The sequence below is a fragment of the Aulonocara stuartgranti genome, assembly GCF_965226115.1.
Source record: "Aulonocara stuartgranti genome assembly, chromosome: 15".
Taxonomy (NCBI): Eukaryota; Metazoa; Chordata; class Actinopteri; order Cichliformes; family Cichlidae; genus Aulonocara; species Aulonocara stuartgranti.
In genome coordinates this window covers 42,674,310-42,690,799 of record NC_138951.1, presented here as the reverse complement: position 1 = coordinate 42,690,799, position 16,490 = coordinate 42,674,310, and the positions used below count along the sequence as shown (strand labels likewise).

Below are 16,490 nucleotides of genomic sequence, written 5' to 3'. Positions count from 1 at the left end.
TAAGCACAGTCGTTATCAGGGTGTTGTTGTTCAGCTCCAGACTTGAGCCCACAGCTGGCACTGAAGGGATAGCCGCATTATGATGGTGCTTTTTTCTTCTTTAGTGCGAACAACTCATGAGAATTTCAAGCTGTTTTTAACAGTCCGACACTGGTCTCTCACTGGTTTCAATCCCAGTGTCAGCCTTGTGGGGGTTTGAACAGCTGGTTCCGCTTTCTTAATTCTTCGATAAGCCAGGGCCAAGCCAGCTCCGATAAGCCAGAACCCTGTTACCATGGTTCAGAATAGGTAGATATCTTCAGCGTCTTCCATCGACAGTCCCGCCAGACACACGATTCTCCATTGCTGCCACCCGTCCATCGTGTATCTGGCAGGGAAAGTACCTCCAGGAAACTCAGGTTCTCCCGAGCCCAGACTTCTCGTTGAGAAAAGGGTGTCAATAGCATTCAGGGACCAGTTGATTGAATCCATAATTCTCTTTTAGGTTTTAGAGAACAGACTGTGGGCGAGTGTTCAGGGGAAAGTAACACAAAAAACACGAGACTAGATGAGGGCATAAGAGCTAAGCAGGGAAACTAAGGGAGAGGAGGAGAGGAGAAAAGTGCGACCACCTTCGCCGAGAGCCAAGAGAGAACACCTTGTGATTTTATGACATCATGTTATAAGACATTAAATTATTATCAACAACATTATCAGATTCTCTCCATATCATGTGTATTTATGGTTGTAAGTGGCTTACAGTCACATTTATTATTATTAAAGATAAATACGCTCAAGTTCATTCAGAATAAGTTGTTTTTGTATTTATTATATCTAGTATTAAGTCTTAATATCTAATGTGTGTTCAGTCATATCTTCGATATAAAAGTCTTCACTGAGCGTTTGATGATGTCAAATGATCTCAGGTCTCATGACCTGCTGTTGGACAAACTGAGCTTTGACTCTGAATGCTTCACACTTGTCACACTTTTAATTTCAGTTTGTGTCCCTGATGTTTGTCGTCTGCACCGTGGATGTCTGATTTCGTTTTTCAAAGTTTAGCCTGCAGATGTGTTACAGTGTGTGTGTGTGTGTGTGTGTGTGTGTGTGTGTGTGTGTGTGTGTCTGTGTCTGTGTCAAGAGGTGTCGTCATATGATCAGCTGAGGTTCTCAGTTCAGTTTCGCTCATCTCATCATTGAGCTGCAGACACACATCGGGTGAGTTTTTACTGTTTTTCACTGAATTTTAATCTCATTTATAAACTTTAAATTTAAACAAATTAGTTTTTAAATCTAATCTGAGCTTTGAATGAAGCCTCTGTCGCACACAACATATCACACAGCGCTCACTGAGTTGTCTTTATTTAACTTCATACTGCGGACAGACTTTTATTCTGAAGGCACATAAACAGTAAATTATTTTTTTAGCCTGGCTGACTTTTATTTGGAAAGTCTTTTATTGTAAATATTTTTGCAGATTGAGGTTTAAATTTAGTGAGAGTTTAGTCTGTGGGTGTGGTGACAGACCAGCAGCTGACACTGAACCATGTTCATCTCATATGTTTCAAAGTAAAAGACACTTCAGCAGCTGGACATCCTCAAATCTGATCATTTATAATTGGAGCAAAAATCAAGCTTAATCTTTTTGAAATTGTGAGTTGTGTCAACAAAAAATACATTTTCTTTTATGGGTTTTTAAAAAATATTTTAATTAAAAAACAAACCAAATACTTATGGAAAAAATAACAATACACATTCAAGAGAAAACTTTAAAGTAGTTATTCTAATTTTTGATTTTTACTTTATTTTGTTTATTATTTTACAGCAGGGGTGCCAGAAGCTTTATAGCTTCTAAAATGATCAGGTCCAAATGATCTGCCTACTTTAAAAAATGCTCAATACATAGTTATACATATATTTAATTAAACAATATATGTCATGTGATCTGCCCATGATACCTTTGTGAGCTGCGGGTGAATCGACAGACTCGGAGGTGTTTGTGGATTTATTATCATTGTTTTTCTAATAATTATATTTTTTCATATCAGTTTGATGATGTTGATGTTCTTTTGCCTCAAAGTATTTCTAAATTTATGTTTAAATATTAAAGATTTACTGTGGCTGGCCAGGCAAAATATTTTACTTCTGATATATTATAGCTTTTTCATAAATATATTGGGGGTTTTCCTGAAAAAATATGTTGCTTTAAAATATTTCCAGCTTCTTGCTTTAATAGGAATTTACTATTTATTTATTAAGATATCTTTTTCAAATTTCTCATTATATTGAATTATAAAACCTTCATTTTGTTTGTCTAAAATGTGTTATCACAAAATCTGGTTCTAAAGATTTGTTAAGTGAAAAGTTTTTTTAATCTGAAAACTTTTGTCTTTTTCATGCTTTTATTATCAAAGTATTATATATGCACTATATTTTTCTAAAATATTTTATTCATTACTTCAAGTATTTCTAGAATATCCTTACATTTTAACAAGTTATACAACTTAAAAAAAAGAAAACCTTGTTACTAAAAGCAGAGGACCAACAACGAAACCCTGAAGAACCACTGCCACCTCATATGACTGTTTGATTGATTGTTTTTTTGATTGATTGAGTGATTCCTTTAGTGTCATGGAGCATAAGCTGGATCTTTCCCGTCTAACGGATGAAGAGGCCAAACATGTTTGGGAAGTGATTCAACGAGATTTCAACCTCCGCAAGAAAGAAGAAGAGAGACTCAGGTACTCGTTCCCACACTCAGAGTTTTCATGTACAAATATCAGAAACATTACTAAAGTTTCAGGGTGTTTTTCAAACTGAAGCTGAAATATCAGCATTAATAATAGCACACAGAAAATTCTTGCTGCAGAAATACAACAAAATAAATAAAAAAATGCTTTGAAGCTTCTACACATTTTAATGGAAGTTTGAATATTGTTTGTATTCAGTGTTATTAAAAATTGGGCAAAAAACGGGCAAATCAAAAATCAATCAATGTACAAAGAATCAGAGAGTGAATTAAGTCCTTTTTAAAACTGATTAAGCATCAAATATGTTGTCAGGTTAGTGAAACAAAAGTAAACACAGTAAAAACAAACAAACTGAAATGATCTTCAGACATTCCCTCAGTGAATTTTGAGCTGTTTTTGGCATGCTTTCCTCTCAGAGTTGCTATTTTTAAGTCTTGGATCAGGGGACTCCAGGCCTCGAGGGCCAGTGTCCTGCAGGTTTTAGATCTCACCCTGGGTCAACACACCTAAATCAAATGATTAGTTCATTAACAGGCTTCTGGAGAACCCCAAGACATGTTGAGGAGGTCATTTAGCTATTTAAATCAGCTGTGTTGGATCAAGGACACATCTAAAACCTGCAGGACACCGGCCCTCGAGGCCTGGAGTCCACTACCTGTATCTTAGATAAACCCCAGACTTTCCCAGACTTTCTCTCTGTGACTCTGAAGCTAAACTTTGTGTGAGTCCTGGAGTTTGAACTGTTTTCGTTCATGTGAAGTTTGCAGGAATTCCAGCGTGAAAGACGTTGTTGTTGTTGCACTCGATCACGCCCCGGTCACACGGAGTTGCCTCACAAAGACGCTCTGTGTCTCCTCCAAACACTCCAACTCCCATCAGCCCCCGGGGGGAGGGAGCAGCCTCACAGGGACTCATGACTGGAGAGAAATCATCAGGAACATGTTGTCATCTTCATCCTTTAACAAGCATACAAAACAAACCGAGAAATCAATAAAAACTGATCAGAATTCAACATTTAAAACTATGAAAGAAGCCAAAATGAAATCTGTAAGAAGACTTTTTTTATACTGTGGACTGATAAACTGGACAGGTGAGGAGTTCAGACTCTTGGGAGGGATTTGGACTAGAGTTCAAAAGGAGCACACTGCCAGCTCCTACCAGGAGGAGCAGGCCTGATGTAAATCCGGGACAGCAGGAGAGATTAGATCCTTGGGCTGGCCTGGGAAGGCCTCTGTGTTACTCCAGATAAGCTAGTGGTTGGTGGTTGCAGAGAGGGAGGTCTCTCTCCATTCCTGTCCCTGTGACCCATTGCCAGATAAACAGATCTGACTTGCAGTTGTGGTCGTCACATACTCTGAAGGTTTTTGTGGCTCAGCCCCTCCATGGTTCTCAGTCTGAGGCTGGTGGGCCTCCATGTGGACATTACTAAAGGGATGGATCACAAGAAGCAGGGAGAACACACGATTCATTCAGAGCCAATTATTGAGGGGCTGTGGGTGAGTCACAGATTGGTCATTTATCTTCTTTATGACTGCTGTTCCCTCTCTTCTCTGTGAAAATGTAAAGAACCGAAGTCTCACGTTGTTTTTTTATCAGTTTAATAATTAATACCTTCATCCAACAGTCCATGGTAGCTCCATCTCCAGAGGGAATCAGCTCCTTGGTTCTGGTTCGTCTTCCTTTGTTTTTTATTCTACCTGTCAGCGAGGTTCAAGGTTTCTATAAGATCACCTGGAGTGGAATTTGAGTTGTTGTTTGCACCTTGTGATCTGGACCTTTGGATATTTGGCATCAGCCGACCTTTCCCGTTTTTGTGGAGCATGCTGCTGAGGTTTGATCCTTTGGTGCTTTACTCTGATCACGAGCCTGATTGAATAAAGATAGGCACAAACCAAACATAGCCAAACATCTCAAACACAGATTTACCTACTCTTTGTCCTGGAAAGCAAATCCATCACCACACTGTTCTTGAGAAACGAAATGTCAATGCCTTTGTTTCTAGTGTTTGATCTTCCAGATCTTCATCATCAGGTCTTCCTTCAGATCCTCAAAATTCCTCAAGAAGTTCTCTGTTATGGTTTTAGTTGTTTGTGCATTCCTTGGATTGGTCAGAGTGTTCTAATTTTATGAAATCTATGTTCATTTGTTATATTTGTTTAGGGAGCTGGAGCTATTTTTGGTGAAGTTTCCAAACCTCAAGGTCTCTACTCCATGATAAACTCGGGGACTATCTTTTCATGTCTTTTGCAGTGAGCTGAAGAATAAGATTGAGAAGGAGGACTCAAAACGAGAACTGCTGGGCTCTCAGAGCAACTTGTCCGACTCGCTTTGTATCCGCTGCCTGCAGCCCTTCAAGTTCCTGGTGAACAGCAAACGCCAGTGTCTGGACTGTCGCATGTACACCTGCAAGTCCTGCAGCCGCTACAACAAGAAGGAGCACGGCTGGGTGTGCGACAACTGCCGCATGAACAGGTGAGCCTCCGGCAGCGGAGAGCACTGCGTCAGCGTAAGCTCAGAGTTATTTGGTGGTCATGGTAGTTTCTTTTATGGTAGATGTTTATCATATTCTCTATATTCTGCACTTGTGTTGTTCAGGGTGCTCAAGATCGGGACTCTGGGCTGGTACCATGACAACGTGAGAAACCGTTTCAAACGCTTTGGTAGTGCCAAAGTGATGAGGTCATTGTACAAGAGGCTGAACGGAGAAGGTGAGTTTGCCTTATGTTAAAGAATTCAGAGATAATGAGTCAACTGTGAGCTTTTTAGGGTTTTATTGAAGTTACACGCTAACAGACAACTTGTGTTGGTGCTTCAGGTGGGCGTGATGATGACACGCAGAGTATGCCGGATGTCCACAGTCGTGAGTTTCTTAAATGTTTTACTATTAATAGATTTTAATTGGAAATTTTCTTCCCATTTACCATGCTATTTATATGTTACTGTCAAATGTTCCTGGTAATTAGGGTTAGGGGTTAGTATGTAATGTAAATATGTAAGAAAAATTGTGTATGTTTCTTTTCCGTGTCCTGTGTACTGTTTGTTTGTATATTTGTCTTTTTGGCTGCTGTTACAACCAAATTTCCCCTTGTGGGACAATTAAAGGATTATTCTATTCTATTCTATTCTAATTATGGGCAAAGGTTCAAATTAATCATGTAAAGGTAACAGCTGCTGGTCCAAAGCTAAGACTCACCAAACGTCACCGGGACTTAGCCAATCAAAAGAACATACGCTCAAAGGCTTAGAGTAGAGAGTAGAGTACCAGAAAGTACAACGACTACCAGAAAATTAGAGGTCATCCAGGTCTTTAAGACATTCCTGCAGTTTAACAACCGTATTTTCCGCACTATAAGGGGCACTTAAAATCGTTTATTTTCTCAACAATCAACAGTGTGCCTTATAATCCGGTGCACCTTATATATGAATTCTGGTTGTGCTTACTGACCTCAAACCCATTTTATGTGGTACACAGCACTCAAAAATCTGTCAAAAGTGTTTTAGTGGCGATCGTGGCTCAAGAGTTGGGAGTTCGCCTTGTAATCGGAAGGTTGCCAGTTGGAGCCCCGGCTCGGACAGTCTCGGTCGTTGTGTCCTTGGGGACACTACACCTGTTGCCTACTGGTGGTAGTCAGAGGGCCCGGTGGCGCCAGTGTCCGGCAGCCTCGCCGGGTGGATGACTGCTTGTGTAAAGCGCTTTGGGGTCCTTAGGGACTAGTAAAGCGCTATACAAATACAGGCCATTTTAGTATGACTTTGGTAAGCTACGAAGCCACACCGCTTGATGTATTACAGCTACAGTAGTCAGGAGCCTCACGGGGTAATCTGGGTCCAAAACTACAGTAATTGGTGTGTGTTATCTGGCTTATAGATAATGTTGTGTGTGATCTGCATAGCAGTGAAAATACATGTCTATTCACACGTACAGTGGGATGCAAAATTTTAGGCAAACTTGTTAATAGTCATTATTTTCCTGTATAAATCGTTGGTTGTTACAATAAAAAAAATGTCTGTTAAACATATCATATAGGAGACACACACAGTGATATTTGAGAAGTGAGATTAAGTTTATTGGATTTACAGAAAGTGTGCAATAATCGTTTAAACAAAATCAGGCAGGTGCATAAATTTGGGCACTGTTGTCATTTTATTGATTCCAAAACCTGTAGAACTAATTATTGTAACTGTATTTTGGCTCGGTAAGCTCAGTGACCCCTGACCTACATACACAGGTGAATCCAATAATGAGAAAGAGTATTTAAGGGGGTCAATTATAAGTTTCCCTCATCTTTCAATTTTCTCTGAAGAGTAGCAACATGGGGGTCTCAAAACAACTCACAAATGACCGGAAGACAAAGATTGTTCACCATCATGGTTTAGGGGAAGGATACAGAAAGCTGCCTCAGAGATTTAAGCTGTCTGTCTCCACAGTTAGGAACATATTGAGACAATGGAAGACCACAGGCTCAGTTCAAATTAAGGCTCAAAGTGGCAGACCAAAAAAAATCTCGGATAGACAGAAGCAACGGTGAGAACAGTCAGAGTCGACCCACAGACCTGCACCAAAGACCTGCAACATCATCTTGCAGCAGATGGAGTCACTGTGCATCGTTCAACCATTCGGCACACTTTACACAAGGAGATGCTGTATGTGAGAGTGATGCAGAGGAAGCCTTTTCTCCGCCCAAAGCACAAACAGAGCCGCTTGAAGTTTGCTAAAGCACATTTGGACAAGCCAGCTTCATTCTGGAATAAGGTGCTGTGGACTGATGAAACTAAAACTGAGTTATTTGGGCATAACAAAGGCCGTTATGCATGGAGGAAAAAGAGCACAGCATTCCCAGAAAAACACCTGCTGCCTACAGCAACATATGGTGGTGGTTCCATCATGCTGTGGGGCTGTGTGGCCAGTGCAGGGACTGGGAATCTTGTCAAAGTTGAGGGACACATGGATTCCACTCACTATCAGCAGATTCTGAAGACCAATGTCCAGGAATCAGTGACAAAGCTGAAGCTGCGCCGGGGCTGGATCTTTCAACGAGACAACGAAACACTGCTCAAAATCCACTAAGGCATTCATGCAGAGGAACAAGTACAACGTTCTGGAACGGCCATCTCAGTCCAGACCTGAATATTATTGAAAATCTGTGGTGTGAGTTATAGAGAGCTGTCCATGCTCGGAAGCCATCAAACCTGAATGAACTAGAGAAAAGAGGAATGGTCCAAAATACCTTCAACCACAATCCAGACTCTGATTGTTGGACAACATCTTCCACCCCATGCATGAGACTCTGACAGCACTGAGCAGCTCCTTCACTGGCTGCAGCACCCACGATGTGGAACGGAGAGATTTCACAGGTCTTTCCTCCCCACTGCTGTCAGACTCCACAACAAAGACTTCAACTGATTAAACACATCCACACATGTGCAATAGCAATAACACTAAGTACAATACTCTTTCTGGCATCGTTGTATTATACTCATATTGTATATAGCATTTGTATTCTATTTTATTCGATTGTATATAGTATTTTATTTTAATTTCTTCTATTCTATTGTGTACAGTATCTTATGAATATATTATTCCAGTGTTTTTTTCTTCTAATTTTTCTATGCAACTTTGCACTGTCCACTGCTGTAACAAAACAAATTTCCCACGCGTGGGACTAATAAAGGTTATCTTATCTTATGTTATTGGAACATGCAGGAAGCGTTTAGAGGCTGTAATTTCTGCAAAAGGTGGATCTACTAAATATTGATTTCATTTCTTTTTTTGTGGTGCCCAAACTTATGCACCTGCCTGGTTTTGTTTAAACAATTATTGCACACTTTCTGTAAATCCAATAAACTTCATTTCACTTCTCAAATATCACTGTGTGTGTCTCCTATATGATATGCTTAACTGACATTTTTATTGTAACAACCAACGATTTATACAGGAAAATAATGACTATTAACAAGGTTGCCCAAACTTTTGCATCCCACTGTATACTGTGAATAGATTTGGTCCTAGTAAAGAACCTTGTGGAACTCCATAGTTAACCATGTGGTATACATACAAATGTGTACACATTAATAATGATTTGCTTTTTTATAAAGCACTGTTCAAAATTAGCTGTGGAATCAAATGGTTCAAAAGGAGCATCATCTAAAACTAAAACTGGACAGAATAATGACAAAACATGTTGCATTTTCAGACGCGTATAATGGCAATGAGGATGATCAAGGAGAATTCGAGGGTCAGCGCTACAAAGTGGTAATAAACATAAAAGTGATAAAGATGTGATTCTACATCTGTTTTATGAAATAATCCACATTCAGGCGTAACGTGATGTGTTTTCAGATGAGGAAGAACAAACGTCTGCTGTCTGTTCATCCTATGGACTTTGACAATGAGGATTATCTGCCTCACTCACGGCGTCCGTCTGTACAGGTAAGTCAAAGTTATGAAAAGCAAACATACAAAAGAGATCTAAAACCATGTGTGTAACTTTGGATTCACAGCAGCAGCAGGATGATCGGTACTATAGGAATGACGTGGACTACGACCATTACAGCCACAGAGGAAACCGCAGGAAGAGCCTGGACCGATATGCCATGAGACCTGGTCAGTATACCAGCATACCAGTCTTCCAGCAACATGATGCAGGTCCCAAAATACACAACCAATTTCACATGTCCAACAAAATAAACTGTTTAAACCACTGTGGTCTATATGGGGGTTACTGGGGCCCACAGAATCTGTCCACCATGATTTACCTTCCCACAGAAAACTTCTGGGAGTAACCCTATGGAAATGCGGGAATTAATGGAAATGCTGTTTGTCCTGTAGCTGTTTTCACTGGGGCTCCACCTGCTGTCTATTGGAGGAATCACAGCTTTTGTTTCACAGATTTATCACATCAAACAGATGCCTTCAAAACAAGCCTGTGAGACTGGATAACTAATTGCAAATTTTACTTATTATCAGGTTTAGAAAAAATTTCTACTTTGGATGTCCGACATGCTGCTTTTTATTTCCAACATGTACATTTACCTGAATGTTTTTACCTACCTGTCCATCTTTGTAGATCTGCATCCACCTGGGTGTTTTTGTGTGTCCATGTTTACCTGTGTTTGTTATCAGATGACAACGGAGAGAATCGGATGGTCCGGACTCGCTCTCTGTCCAAGATTACCTCGTCGGTGGCTCGGCAGCAGTACATTGACACATCAGACGAGGAGGAGTACCAGAGGTACCCGCAGATGTACCAACAACCACCCCACCGCCGAAGGGGCAGTAGAACCTCCTCCCAGGAGAACCTGGGACAAGCCCCGCCGGTAAGGACAATCAACCAGTCACTTTAAGTTAAATTTTGGTGGCATAAACATTGGATTTTCTTCTCTTGATTCTTGGAAAACCTGTTTTAATTCTATGTTTTGCCTTTTTTTCTTCTTCATGGTATTTTGTACAAAAAGTTTCAGTCCGTATAATCTCAGCCATAAAGAACCAGGAGATATTGTTAACTGACACGGAGTCTTTTTGTCATACAAAATCATCTCCTTGGTGTTCATGTTGATTTTACATTGCAGATAAATGAACTGAGCAAACGAATGTTGGCCATCGAGAGTCTGCTGAGCCGCCTGGAGGAAAAGATTACACCTGGTGTAAACGAGGTGAGATGCGATGATGATGTGGGATAATGTGAGATCATTTCCTGAAACCAGTCGGTACAAACATTCTGTAACTTTGTTTTACAGCAGGCATCAAATCCATCAGCTCAGAATGAGGAGGAGAAACTGAGAAGGAAGCTTAGTGAGCTGGCGGGGAACCTGAGCGATAAGGGCCCGTCATCGGACGACGAAGCTGGGAAGAAGTCCTTTTCTGTGGGTAAAGGTTTGGCCGGACTGAAGGGTGGCCCAGCAATCGCTCTGAACTCCCGGAAGAACAAAGAACTGAGCTCATCCAGTGATGAGATGCCCACTGAGGCTCAAAAGGTAGGAAGACTGATTCAGTCCACTGTTTACAGAATTAATTGAATTCCAACCCATAAATCCAGAGAATGGGAACCTGGAGGTTTCTCAGACCACCAGTGGATCCGATGTTATAAAAAGCTTACTTTTGGATCAGTGCACAATCATTTAATGGCGAATTCGTTTTTAACATTGTTTTCAAAGAACAAAATAAAGTCTAAAAGGTTTTTTAACTCTTTATTTTGTCCGATGTCTCATAAACATCCAGGTTCCCACGTGTGATACATTCAGTGCTTCTACAGCATGGCTTGGCTTCTCCCCAAAAACGCTGTTTTACTCCATCTATAACGGGTCTGAACACCATGTTTCTTGTTCATTCTCATGTTTTTGTCCTCATCCACTCCTGAAAATACTGAACGTTTCTCTAAACTTCTCATTGGTTTTCTTATTCCATCTGTGACAAAAAAATAATAATGAGAAATGAGGTGTGGTTCCTGTCCTAGTAAATCCACATCTACAGACTAGATGTCCAGTGACCTCCTGATGGAGGAGAACTCTTTCTGATGCATCACGGACTAGTCCTCACTAACCTGCTGCCTCCTGCATTGACTAACAGCCGTCTGTTAGGTTACTGTTACTGTGAAGCTCAGCAGCTACCTGCCTGGACCACATGACCCCTCACCTGTACAGGTGTTCACCTAAAAACTAAACCTCTGCTCAGTCATGTGACACCAAACAGAAGGAGAAATCTGTAAAAGCACTGAGTGTTGGGAAACCTCTTCGTCTGCCTCTGAATCATAGCTGGGGAATCAGCAGCATAGTTTTTAACACTGTAGTCAGGTCTGTCTGAAACACATGCCACCATTTTAGGAACAAAAGGTGTGCACCACATTTAAAAGTAGAACGTTTTTTTTATGTGCAGAGTCCTTTTTAATCGCAACATGACCTCCCAGAGACACAAGTCAGACACAAGAAATGCTGTGGTGCTGTGGGGCATCCAGCCCGGTAGCTGCTGCAGGATGGGATGTTGTTTTCCAGCTGCTAACATCTGTCCCTCTACATGGCTTTCAGAGATCGACTGCCGCCGCCCTCTGTGACCTCACCACTGAGGTCCTGAGAACCATTAATGCCACAGAAAACGCTATGGTCGAGTACGGCCTCTCAGAGCCGATCGACAGGTCCCACTTAGTAGGCACTGACGTAAAGCAGGCCGATGATGCGTTCAGGGAACTTGAGGAAAATGTAAGCCTCCAACATGAACTGCACACCTCATTGTCCCTGAAACCCAACCCTCTACCTCGTCCGAAGCATGACGGAAATGTCTGGACTGGCTTTAACCTTCCCGGCTGTTGTGTGTCCGTCCATCAGCGACAGGGCTGGTGTCGGTCAAACACACTGGGTCCAGTCTCAGTCCAGTTTGAGTCCAGTTACAGCAGTTCTAGATTTAGGAAAAGGTTACGTGATCATTTGAAACATGCCCCAGAACAGTTGGTAAAACCAGGTCGATGCTCATTATTGTTCAATAGCCTTAAAGCTATCAGTAAAAATGACCCGTTAGGAGAATGTGTACAATATAAGGGATTTGTTCTAGTTTCATCATCAGGTCATAATGTCATGACTGAACTCTACATCCTCTGATGAGACCAGGTCTTCTCCTGTTACCTGTTCAGTGATTGAGTCAGTCAGAGAACCAGTGTGTTTCACTGATGCTCAGGCCTGTCTTCATCATCATCACCATCATTCTCAGTGGTCTGGAGGCGTGTCAGCTGACCCAGGGGTCTGTCCTGTTACCTGTTTAGGTGTACATCACGGCCGGTCAGTCCTACGAGCTGGAGTCGAAGCTGCGGCGGCTCGAGCAGAGTGCCAAGAATCAGTTTGGAGGGGCGACGGACTCGGAACTGTCTGAGCTTGAGGACGTGGTGGCACTGACCGCCGCCAGAGTCCAGAGTGCTGAGAGCGAGGTGGGTCAATGGCTCTGGATGGACATGGTCATGTTTACGCGGTGTCTAGGAACAAAATGGCTGATGCTGGAATAAACACAAATTTCTTACTTACAGGAAGCTTTTCAAGTCTTCCTGTTTTTAATAAGCAAACTCAACAGTTTCCCTTCATGTTTGTTCCATCTGCAGGTCTCTGATATTGAGAGTAAAATCGCTGCTCTGAGCGCCGCCGGATCCAAGAAGAAGGTCAGTGTGTGAGGAAATGATGTCAAGGTTACATTAACGTGTGCTCACTCACAGGAACAAATAAAAAAGTTATCGGGCTTCAGCTGTTAGACGGTCATCACTTTTCTAGTGTAACCTTTTTGAAGGGAAACTCAGAGCATAGACTGGACTGAGTTACTGAAGAGAAATAATGGCACTGGATATCGGTACCCATCCCTAATTTTAACATGGGAGTATATGAGGACTGAGTCACTGCTGGAGCCTCTAGTGGACACCAGAGGAACTGCAGGTTTTGGTTTTCAGAGGTAGACGGTTGACTGGATGCCATGTTAGCTGCATGGAAACAGTTTCTTTCTAACATCACTCAGGACTAAGTTAAAAACTTCCATGTTTCTTTGCAGGTTTCAGGAACTCAGAGAAAAAAGTCGACTCAGGATTTTCAGAGTAAGAAACACACTCACGTTGCTTTCTGCACGTTTAAAGTGAAGAAGCTGAAACATGTTACAGTCACGTTCCAGGCCATGACATTACAAAGTTGTGATGCGTGTTCATTAACAGCGAAGAACCGTGTTAATGAGCATTTCTTGTTTCAGAAGCTAACGGCACTCAGTGGAAATCCAGCAACATGTTCTGAAGCAGAAACAGACCTTCAGCAGCTGCTGCTTGCTCCTCTTCGTCATGAAGCCTTCATCATAGAGCAACTCAAAGAGCAACTTTTATCTGTAACTGCTGCTGCTTATGTGTTAGAAACATAACCCATGATTACAGCTGGTAGATTTAGACAAAATATGAGAAAACGTGAAAAAGTACGTACCAAACTAAATGAGTATTCAAATGTACAGTCATTACAATATTTTTTGAAGCTCAGAGGCAGCTGGAGAGAATTACATGGGAATGAAGTAACATGAAAATGTTTAAAAATGTATAAATCCAAAATATTTCGTTTTAACACTGACAAAGTTTCGGCTTGTCTCAGCAACGCAAAGCCCCCAGCATCCGACATCAGCATGGAGGAGAGGAAGGCACTCACATCACTTAGTGATGACAACAAATTCATCATCCTTCCGGCAGACAAGGGCAGGTGCACAGTATTGCTAAACCAGAAAGACTGTCATGAGAAAATTTTGTTACTACTCAGTGACAAAAATACTTATGAGCCCCTGAAACGAGGCCCATGAAGTGGACTGTCTGTCTGAAGCAGTTAGAACAAGACAATGCTATGGACTTGATCTCATACCACAGGCTGTACCCAGGGTAATCAACACCAAGTCTGTATGGTTTACCGAAGATACATGAACAGGATGCACCTTTAAGACCGATTGTCTGTATGATCAACTCGGTCACCTATAACAACCCAAAGTTTCTGACTTCGATCCTCAACCCGCTGGTAGGCAGCTCTGAACACCACATCCAGAACACCTTGGAGTTTGTTGAGAAGGTGAGAGATGTCATTATGGAGGCAGATGAAACCATGGTCTCGTACGATGTTACATCTCTTTTCACTTGCATCCCAGTCACGGAAGCGTTGGCGGTAGTAAGAGATTACAGGATGACACCAACCTTAGCAACAGGACCACTCTCAGCATCAGGGATCATATTTTCCACATATTTCACATACAAGGGTCAGTGTGCCATGGGTTCCCCAGTTTCACCCGCTGTGGCCAATTTGTACATGGAAGAAGTGGAAAAGAGGGCTTTGCTATCCTACCCTGAAACACCACCAAGTCATTGGTTCAGGCATGTGGATGACACCTGGGTGAAAATCAAATTTCAGGACGTACCACAATTCATGTATCACATTAACTCGGTGGACCGACACATCAAATTCACCAGGGAGGATATGAAAAGTGGCAGGTTAGCCTTCTTAGACTGTGACATTTCCATCAGTAATGGGGGACATCTAAAAGCTAAAGTGTACCGGAAACCTACGCGTAGGGATCAGTATGGCGCGATATGGCAGCCTCGCTTCTGTCAGTCTGCCCCAGGGCAGCTGTAGCTACAACTGTAGCTGCCTCCACCAGTGTGTGAATGTGAGAGTGAATGAATAGTGGCATTGTAAAGCGCTTTGGGTGCCTTGAAAAGCGCTATATAAATCCAATCCATTATCTAAGGTTTGACTCTCATCATCCACTGGAGCACAAACTGGGTGTCATCAGGACGCTACAACACAGAGCGAACACCATCCCCACAGACACAGCAGTCAGGGAAGCAGAAGAACATCACATCAAGAAGGCGCTGAGTAGATGTGGTTATCCTAGCTGGACATTTGTCAAAGCTGGGACGGCACCGAAAGAAAGCTCCAGCCAATCCAGGAGAGAAGGGCAATCAGTGCCTAAGCAAAAACCTGTAGTGATCCCGTACGTGTCAGGAGTATCAGAACAACTGAGACACTTTTTTTCTAAACACCGGGTCTCTGTGGCTTTTAAACCCCAAAACATGCTGCACCAAAAATTGGTCCACCCCAACGATCGGTCCCCCAACTCAAACAGAGTAACATAGTGTACGCTGTTAAGTGCCAGGAGGATTGCCAGGACTTATACATCGTGGAAACCAGACACCCTCTGGCAAAGCGGATGGCACAACACTGAAGAGCCACCTCGTCAGGGCAAGACTCTGCAGTCTAGTCACACCTACAGGCCAGTGGACACTCTTTCAATGATGAGGATGTACAGATCCTGGACAGGGAGGAACGCTGGTTTGAGGGCGGAGTCAAGGAGGCCATTTACGTGAAAAGGGAAAGACCATCTCTGAATTGAGGAGGGGCCTAAGGGTCACCATCTTACAATGCTGTGATTGCAGCCATTCCCCAATTCTCTGTGAATGGTACTAATGGCCATTGATCAGTGGGCTTTGATCAATGCTCATGAGTATTTGCATATTAATGATCAAGGAACTGACTTCCCAGCCCATTGTTCCTTCAGTGGGCTGGTTTCAGTCATTATGCAAATGTCCTGTTTATAAGATTGAAACCTGCAGTCAGCTGAGACTGAAGAAGTCACTTGGATGAAACATTTCTCCCACTGAAAAAGTCCAGATGAACAGAATCAACTTTTGGTGACTGACAGAAGACAGATATAAAAACTTTATTTCAAAATAAAATCTATTAACTTTAAAACCATTTCTAAACTTAATCTCCTCTGACGCAATTTGATTGGCTCAGACAGACAATTCACTTTTTACTTTTATGTTTAATTCTGGCACCACTGAGCTTCTATAGACTTTGGTCAGCTGTTTATTAAACTTGTGTTTGTATCACTGCTGATACGATCAATAAATTTTAAAATCAAACCCTGTTCTTATTTGATCCATGTATTGATTTTATGGATGAATGGTACTGATCATCAGAACTGATCACATTTAGAGTTTAACATATTTAGTTTCTTTGATTATTGATAACATTGATCTGCATTTGCCTTTATGATCCATAAAACATCAAATCAATTCTGCATTTTTAACTTATTTCATATATTCATGAGAAAATTACAGGATTCTTTACCATCAGTGTGTTCAGCCTTGAGATTACTGAAGCAGTCCATCCTCTGACCAGCAGGGGGCGATAATTCCTGCAAAGGAGGGTGGATTCTACATAAAGGAGAAGTGGACTATCTAATCCATAGAGGGCACTTTGTAGCTCCTTTTATACGAG

At 41.8% G+C, this 16,490-nt stretch overlaps 1 protein-coding gene across 5 annotated transcripts; it reads left to right on the top strand.

Annotated features, from left to right (window-relative positions):
• Window positions 1-999: 999 nt before the first annotated feature.
• Window positions 1,000-16,132, top strand: mlpha (melanophilin a). Of its 5 annotated transcripts, none has more exons than XM_082506433.1 (16): window positions 1,000-1,197; window positions 2,607-2,720; window positions 4,980-5,201; window positions 5,325-5,437; window positions 5,545-5,589; window positions 8,924-8,982; window positions 9,070-9,159; window positions 9,231-9,333; window positions 9,853-10,046; window positions 10,299-10,382; window positions 10,467-10,703; window positions 11,751-11,921; window positions 12,479-12,640; window positions 12,809-12,865; window positions 13,246-13,288; window positions 13,438-16,132. In XM_082506433.1, the coding sequence occupies exons 2-16, from the start codon at window positions 2,611-2,613 to the stop codon at window positions 13,476-13,478; spliced, it is 1,731 nt and encodes a 576-aa protein (XP_082362559.1). In that variant the 5' UTR covers window positions 1,000-1,197; window positions 2,607-2,610; the 3' UTR covers window positions 13,479-16,132. The 5 variants fall into 5 exon arrangements, with proteins under 5 accessions (XP_082362559.1, XP_082362560.1, XP_082362561.1 ...); XM_082506434.1 differs by having other exon boundaries at window positions 2,595-2,720; XM_082506435.1 differs by lacking the exon at window positions 1,000-1,197 and having other exon boundaries at window positions 2,279-2,720; window positions 10,470-10,703.
• The last annotated feature ends 358 nt before the right edge of the window (window positions 16,133-16,490 follow it).

Coding starts and splice junctions, on each gene's coding strand:
- mlpha (XM_082506433.1), top strand. CDS start 2,611: ATGGAGCATAAGCTGGATCTTTCCCGTCTAACGGATGAAGAGGCCAAA. Junction 5,590..8,923: donor TATGCCGGATGTCCACAGTC/GTGAGTTTCTTA, acceptor TTGCATTTTCAG/ACGCGTATAATGGCAATGAG. Junction 12,866..13,245: donor CCGCCGGATCCAAGAAGAAG/GTCAGTGTGTGA, acceptor GTTTCTTTGCAG/GTTTCAGGAACTCAGAGAAA.